We start from the raw sequence: 6,887 nt of genomic DNA, 5'->3' as shown, positions 1-6,887 counted from the left end.
GTGGCTGGGGGTCATGGCGCACCCAGCGCATCAGGGCCTCGAGCCGGCTCTGCTCAGGTTGCACCTGCAGCAGCTCGCTGGCCAGGCAGGCGGCCAGCCGATCCCGTGGCAGCTGTAGGAACTCGTCCTCCCGAGCCACGGCCTCGAAGTTCTCCCGCAGGAAGGCCCAGGCCTTGGTGGCCACCCCGAGCAACCCCTGCTGTTCCCCGAACTCGCAGATGCCCAGGCAGTTGGTGGCGTCCAGCTGCTGCTGGAGGTAGCGGCCACAGACCTTCTGCACAGCTGGGAAGTTCAGGCGAGAGGCGGTACGTGTGAGCGCCTCCACATTGGCCTGCGTGATGGTCAGCCGGCCGGTGTACACGAAGTCCACCAATTGCCCCAACATGGCTGGCTCCACATCCCGCAGCTCCACGCGTGCAGAGAAGCTCTCGGCAAAGTCGCCCACAAACATGGCGTGGAAGTAGGGGCTGCTCAGAGCCAGGAGGCCACGGTGGCAGGGCAGTTCCTGGCCGCCCACCAGCAGTGTGACATCGGCCAGCTTGGGCAGAGAACGCAGCTGCTGCAGGCCATCCAGCATGTCCTGGGCGTGTGAGGCCAACTGGAAGTCCAGGTCGTCCACGTTCCGCACCATGGTGCCCAGCGCCTCCCAAGCCCCTGCAGAAGACAGTGAGGAGGCCAGGGGCATCCGAGTGGCTGCCACGCCCTTGGCCCAGGCCCAGCTCTGTGCAGCAGGTCAAGGGCTTTACTTGCTGTAGGGGGGAAACTGAGGCTCAGAGGAGAGCCCACCCATGGCTGGGCAGGGTGAGACAGCCACGCCTGGGCTCCCTCCACATCTGAGGTGTTCAGCCCAGACCCCAGGGCATGGCGGCCCCTGTGTTGGGACCCCTGCGGCTTCTTCTGCCAGGCCAACACTGCTGGGCAGCCATGAGCAGCATTTCCGGCTTCCTGGCCCACCAGTGGCACTGCCCACCTGTGTGACTGTGCAGATGGCCGTGGGCAAGTCATGCCTCTCTGACTGGGTTCCTCCTCTGATGGAGAGGCGGAGGGTGAAAGGGCCCATGTCCTCTCCTCCCATGGCTCCCTATGTCAGGCCGTGTCCCCAGCCTCAACCTGTGTCAGCCCTGGTTAGTTGAAGGCTGTCACTTCACAGCTGGGGACCGGGTATGGGGACAGGTGTCACTGCCCAAGAGCACCCAGCTGGGAAGTGGAGGAGCCGTGCTCAGTTTGGGGCCAGGCCCCAGCCATGGCTGGTGGCTGCTTCCCCAGGAACTGCAGCTACACAGCCCAGTGGGACAGGGTTTCCGCCAAAAAATCTACTCTAGGCTCCTTCAGGCAGACACACAATCATGTATCTACTTCTGCTCTTTTGTTCAAAGAAAATAGTCCCCCCCAAAAAGAATCTTCAGCGATGTTCGTTGAAGTCACCCAATGGCCAAAAACTGCACAGCAGGGAGGCATCTGTTCACCAGGGGGCGCCACCATGGCGGGGAGCAAGAGGGGCAAACCCCCAGCCAGCACACGGCCCTCACTCCTGGGCCCTCTGTTGTCCTGTCCGCTTCCTGCAGAGCCAGAGAGGATGGAGGAGCCCACCTCAGCCTTCCAGGGGCCAGCCTGGGCTCATGGTGGGGCAGGACGACTCTGTACCCACCCAGTGTCCAGCCTGTGTGCCCCTTGGGATGGCGCTCTGTCTGGGTGAGGGCAGGGTGGCTGCTGGGGATTCTGGGCGAGTGGGTCCATCCTAGCCGCCACCCACACCGCCACCCTCCTTGCATTCCAGGCATTGCTGCTGCACTGTCCTCGGCCAGCTGCGAGGGTGGTGGCGTCCAGCTGGAGTCCCAGCCCCTTCCCGGGGCCTTGGGCGCCTGCTGACACCTGCTGCCCAGGGTGCCAGCATGGAGCGGGGGCTCCCTGTTTCTCAGAGGAGTGACGGAGGTGAGTGAAGGAGGGGCAACTGAGGGTCCAGCACAGCATGTGGGGTCTGGTCGGGGGCCTAGCTGCATCCTGAGGTCCAGCCCCCTCCATCTCCAGCCAGGCCAGTGTGGAAACTGGTCCTTGAGCCCCACCATGCTCAGGCACCGGTCAGGCTGTGGAGGCTCTGCTGAGCCCACTCCTAGGCCACCAGGCCTGGCCCATGCCCCACCCTGCACCCACTCCCAGCCCCAGCCCCAGCCTGGAGCCCCAGGCCTACCTCAAAGATGGCTCAGACCTGAGACGAAACTGCCGGCCACGGTGGGGCAGGCAGCTGCTGGGCTGGTGGCCACGTGGGGATGGGGTATTTTTAGCCTGTGTCTGCATGGGAGGCGGGTGGGGAGGGAAGCACTGGCAGAGGGAGCGAGACAACAGCTCCCTGCCCACCGTGCCCTCCAAGCACCCATCCTGGCCACGCTGTGCTGGGGACGGCAGGGACTCCCATGGCAATTGTGAACTTTCATGCCCACAAGGCCATCAGGGAGGCTGGAGACAGGAACACAGTGTCCCCTTCCTCCTGTGCACGATGGGGACAGTGGGCACTGAGCCAGGCATGGGGGCACAGGGGAGCCTGAGCTGGGGACAGCCACTGAGCCCTGATGTGCAACTTCTCATGATGGGAACCCAGGAGGCCTCAGTGTGTCCAGGGAGAGGGATGTGAACGAACCCAGCTGGTCAGCCACATTCACAGAGCTGGGGTCTGGCAGTGGCAGCAGGGGAGGGTCTGTTGTCAGTAAGGGCCCCACTGAGCAGGCACAGGGACGGAAGCACAGCGCTTCCCGCCCTACGGCAGCCTTGGCTGAGGGTTGCCTCGGTGTCTCCCTCCTGAGTGCCAGGGACAGCTAAGAAATGGGGTCATCTAAAAATACAGCAGTGGCGCCAGCCTCCCAGGCAGTGTCCCTGGTAGTCATGGGGCCCCACATCCAGGCCTCAGCAGGGCTCGTGGGGTGACCAAGGTGGGGTGACCACTGCCACCCTTCCAGCAGGGTCCAGTGCACATGGGGAGCCTCAGCCCTCACTGCCGACTCCTTCCCTCAGCCCTGCAGGCCGAGTGGCCTTTTAGGCCCCCAGGGGAAGGCCAATGCCCTCAAAGGCCCATGGCCCACATGGCCACCCTCCTGGCAGGACGAGGCCATTTCCCTTGGCAGCACTGCAGTCTGAACCCAGGGCTTTTCACTGAGCAGCATCCCCAGTCCTAGTCTTTATTTTGAGACAGGGTTGCACAAGTTACTAGTAGCCCAGGCTGGGCTTGAACTTGTGATCCTCTTGCCTCAGCATGAGGGCCCCGATCCCAGGTCCCTCCCAGCTCTGCCCAGCCTGGTGGCCATGGTGGAGAGGGGACCTTCCTGGATGGATGTCCCGGGTGTCAGGTGTCCAGCAAGCTCCTGGGCACTGGGGCAGAGTGGAGGCGTAGGGTGTGTGACCAACAGGAGGAACATGAAGGGCTGGCACAGCCCCAGGGCATCCAGGGAGCTCTGCGTGGGCCTTGCACCAAGTGCCAAGGATGCAGGACTCCCAGGGCCATGTGGGGACGGGAGAGCAGGTGATGGCCAGGGCTCCATGCAGTCTGGGCTTCTCCCACGGCAGGCAAACGGCTTCTGGAAGGCTTGGCCGGGCTCAGTGACGGCTGTGCGCCCACCATGTCCACTCAGCCTCCTCCCAGTGACACGGAGCTCCGGACCTGGGCTCACTTGTCATCTGCACACAGTGACGCCTCTCCTGCCCCGGGGGAGGGGATGTCCAGGTCCCTCGGTGGGTGTCAGGACGCAGGGCGCCGGCGGCCAAGACTTCCCCAGCAGACTGCGCAGGGTCCTCTCTCACCCAGCAGAGCAGGGCGCCCTGTGGAGGGGCTGAAGGTGCCTGGGGACCCTGGCCGCCTCCTCAGGGCTGCGAGTCCCAGGCAGCAGTTCGCAGTGCCTCTTGCGTGTGAGGTGTATGTGGGCACTGAGTGCTGACCAGGTCACCCCCAGGTCTTCCCTGTGGCCCTGCTGTCCTGGTGTGAAGTTAGACTTCCCCGTTTCTATCTGCTGACTGCAGCTGGTCCGATTGGCCACTGCTCTGTCACTGTGACACTTTCACTGCCTCTCGTTGTGTCGCTCAGCTGCTGCCGCCTAACAAAATGCCCAGGCATGGTGTCTCCCAAGGCATGCCTGGGCACAGGGCTCTGCTCTGGGTTGGGCCCCGGCTGTGGGTGGGAGAGGAGTCCTCCCTGTGTGGCATCTGCTTCCCTGAGGTGTCGAGGGTAACGGCACCGGGTGCTGCCTCCTCTGTCACCAAGTCTGAAGTGACCCCATGGTGCTGACCATACTCTGGGAGCCTGTGCACTGTGACTGCCATAAGCGGGGTCACTGGGGCTCCCGGGGCTCCTCACAGCTTTGTTTTCTCCTTCAAAGGAGGTTTAGAGTCCCTAAAAAACTGGCTGCCTTAAATGTCACACAATGTATGCAGGGCGTCCAGTGTACTGGGCAGTGGTCACGGCCTCTGAGACCGTCTGTTTTCCTTTCCTTCTTTTCTTTCTTTGCTTTTGGTTTTATTTTGGAGACAGGGTCAGACTGTAGCCCAGACTGACCTCAAACTTGCAGCAATCCTCCTGCCTCAGCCTCTCGAGTGCTGGGATCACAGGTGTCACCACCATTTCTGGCCTTTTCTAGTACACCTGCGACCTGCATACCTGTTTGGGCTGGGAGAGGCCCAGACACTTTCTGACTCCCCAGGAAGCTTGGTTTGGATGCCTGGGCAGGTGCTCTGGGTCCTCAGGAAGCAATGCTCCCCTGGACAGCAGACAGGGGCAGCCTCTGAGCAGGCTTTGGTGCAGCTCCACCTGCACCATTGGGGTGAGTCACTTGTGGGTCCTTAGAAGCCAGCATGCCCAGCCCACCACAGCGAGGGAGCTGGAGCCACTGGGGTGTCTGTCTGTAACAGGAATGTGGGTGCAAGTTCAGACCTGCGCCACCCCTGTACCCCATCTGGCACCCAGCTGAACCCAGGACCTTTGAAGCCCCCAGTGGTCTTGTCTGGCCACCCTGGAAACAGGACCAGCAGTGAACAGGCAGGGCACCCAGAGCCAGGCACTGAGCTCTTACCCAACTGCCACCCCTCCTTCCTTGGTCCCTCAGAACACCGCCTGGCAGGGGGTCAGCAGTGGGCCCCAGGAGACGCCAGAGAGCCCGACTCCCAACACACCATGCTGGGGCTCCCCAGACCCAGAGGATCAGGCCTTGGGCACAGCATGGGCTGTGCCAAGTGAGCCAGGGCCCTGAGAGGAGCCTGCTGATGGGGCCAAGGCAGTCTGGGGGGTCTCTAAGCTCACAGGGACCCCTGAAAGGAGCCCCACAAGGGCGTTTTGTCCATTGCCTGGACTGCGAGGGGGTTCAGTGCTCCTCCACTCCCAGCATGCAATGAGAGGCTGCTGTCCTGGTCTGCAGTGGCAGGGTGGGCTTGCATCTGGTGCCCGTCTGGGGCTGGGCACGGCAGGCATAGGGGACCCTCATAGGGGATCAACAAGAGTGCCAGGAGGCCGGGAGAAGCTTTATTGAGCAAACAGGTCCAGGCCCGGCTGCCACAGGGGCAGCACCAAGGCCCAGGACCAGGGCACACACCGCTTCCCTTCCCAGCCCTGCCGTGCCGGCCACCGGTTCACCCAAAGTTCATGTCTCCTTGAGGCCTCTCCCATGGGACTCCAGGCAGAGGTTTCCCACAGAAGACCCTGAAGGTGCACGTCCCTATGCCACCTTTGTTTTGAGAGGTTTGGCTATAGGCACGTGGCCAGTGGAAGATCCCACAACCTGCCCCTGCCCACTGCCCCGGGGGCATCTCAGCCCTCACCCCACAGCACCCTTGCACCTCAGCCAGATGGTGGCCCAGCCTCTGGCTGCCATCAGCAGCCTGTAGAGCCCCAGGATTGGCCCCATCAGTTCTCTGTGCCACCCTTCTGTGGCCTTCCCGGGTCATGTGGAGAAGGGTGCTCTGGGTGACAGCTGGGTGCCCAAGTGGCTACTCTGACATCGTGACCTCTGGGGCTGGCAGCTCTGGCTCCCGGCTCTCGGAGCACCATGGCGAGAGCCTCTCCTCAGGGACTGGGTCCTCCGCAGTACCCCAGGTGTGGTGGCAGGGAGTCTGCGTGGATGGGCCCGGCACCTGGACAGCTGGGAAGGAGGTCTTGGGCTGAGTGGGTCCGACCGGTGTCCCGCACAAGGAGATGGCAGGACAGCACGGGGTGGCCAAGCCCTAGATGCAGTGGGAAGGAACAGGAAGCGGGCGCCCCAGGCCTGGGGCTCCCGGCTCACTGGTGAGGTCTGCAACACCAAGTCCTCTAGAGACCACCCACCCATGCAGAATGGGGCTGGCTGGCCGCATCCCTGGCCTGCAGGAGAGGAAGGGGAGGAGGGAGGACCGCGCCCACAGCCCTGCCCATCTGTTCTGCGCTCACTGCCCGAAGTGGGGCATCTCCGCCTCCCTCTCCTTCCAGAAGGCGAAGCTGCGGTTGATGTAGCCACAGATGTCCTCACTGTTGAAGCCCCCCCACTTGGAGCAGGAACCCGGCCGCTGTGCCACAGGCTCGGGGACAGCGGGGCGTGGCAGGGGCCTGAGTGGGGTCACCCCTGGCTTCCGGCCAGGCTCCGTGTCCCAGGTGGGGCCCTGGCTGGAGCCAAAGAAGCGGGCTTTGATGTCCTCGAAGCCATCGGACCAGGTGCGGTGGCCAGCGGCCACCTCGTCCATCACGGCCTTGTGGAAGGCCCGCACTGCCTCCCAGCCGTGGGTGCCCAGGTTCTCGAAGACCTCGAAGCACAGCAGGTGCCGCATCCTGCGCTCAGCGGGCGGCAGCTCACACTCCAGTAGCTGGAAGTATCCCAGCATGAAGAGGTCCAGGGAGAGGCTGCTATAGGACACGGGCACCCCGTCCACAGGGGGCAGGAACT

The 6,887-nt window shown here is 63.4% G+C and overlaps 2 protein-coding genes across 2 annotated transcripts in view; both read right to left on the bottom strand.

Moving 5' to 3' along the window:
• Klhl30 (kelch like family member 30) overlaps positions 1-2,441 on the bottom strand; it is a 9,754-nt gene extending 7,313 nt beyond the window's left edge. Inside the window, exons 1-2 of the mRNA XM_033764724.1 lie at positions 2,189-2,441; positions 5-1,559 (exon numbers count right to left, since the gene is read on the bottom strand). Coding sequence (XP_033620615.1) covers positions 5-685 — 681 coding nt within the window. The 5' untranslated portion in view covers positions 686-1,559; positions 2,189-2,441. The remainder of the gene's footprint in view (positions 1-4; positions 1,560-2,188) is intronic.
• Positions 2,442-5,390: 2,949 nt separating this feature from the next.
• Espnl (espin like) overlaps positions 5,391-6,887 on the bottom strand; it is an 18,962-nt gene continuing 17,465 nt past the window's right edge. The window contains exon 10 of the mRNA XM_010626164.2: positions 5,391-6,885. Coding sequence (XP_010624466.1) covers positions 6,394-6,885 — 492 coding nt within the window. The 3' untranslated portion in view covers positions 5,391-6,393. The remainder of the gene's footprint in view (positions 6,886-6,887) is intronic.

The sequence above is a fragment of the Fukomys damarensis genome, unplaced genomic scaffold (genome assembly GCF_012274545.1).
Source record: "Fukomys damarensis isolate Sample0158 unplaced genomic scaffold, DMR_v1.0_HiC HiC_scaffold_16, whole genome shotgun sequence".
NCBI classification, from domain to species: domain Eukaryota; kingdom Metazoa; phylum Chordata; class Mammalia; order Rodentia; family Bathyergidae; genus Fukomys; species Fukomys damarensis.
Note: the sequence above shows the minus strand (reverse complement) of the source record. Positions and strands in the feature narration are given on the sequence as shown.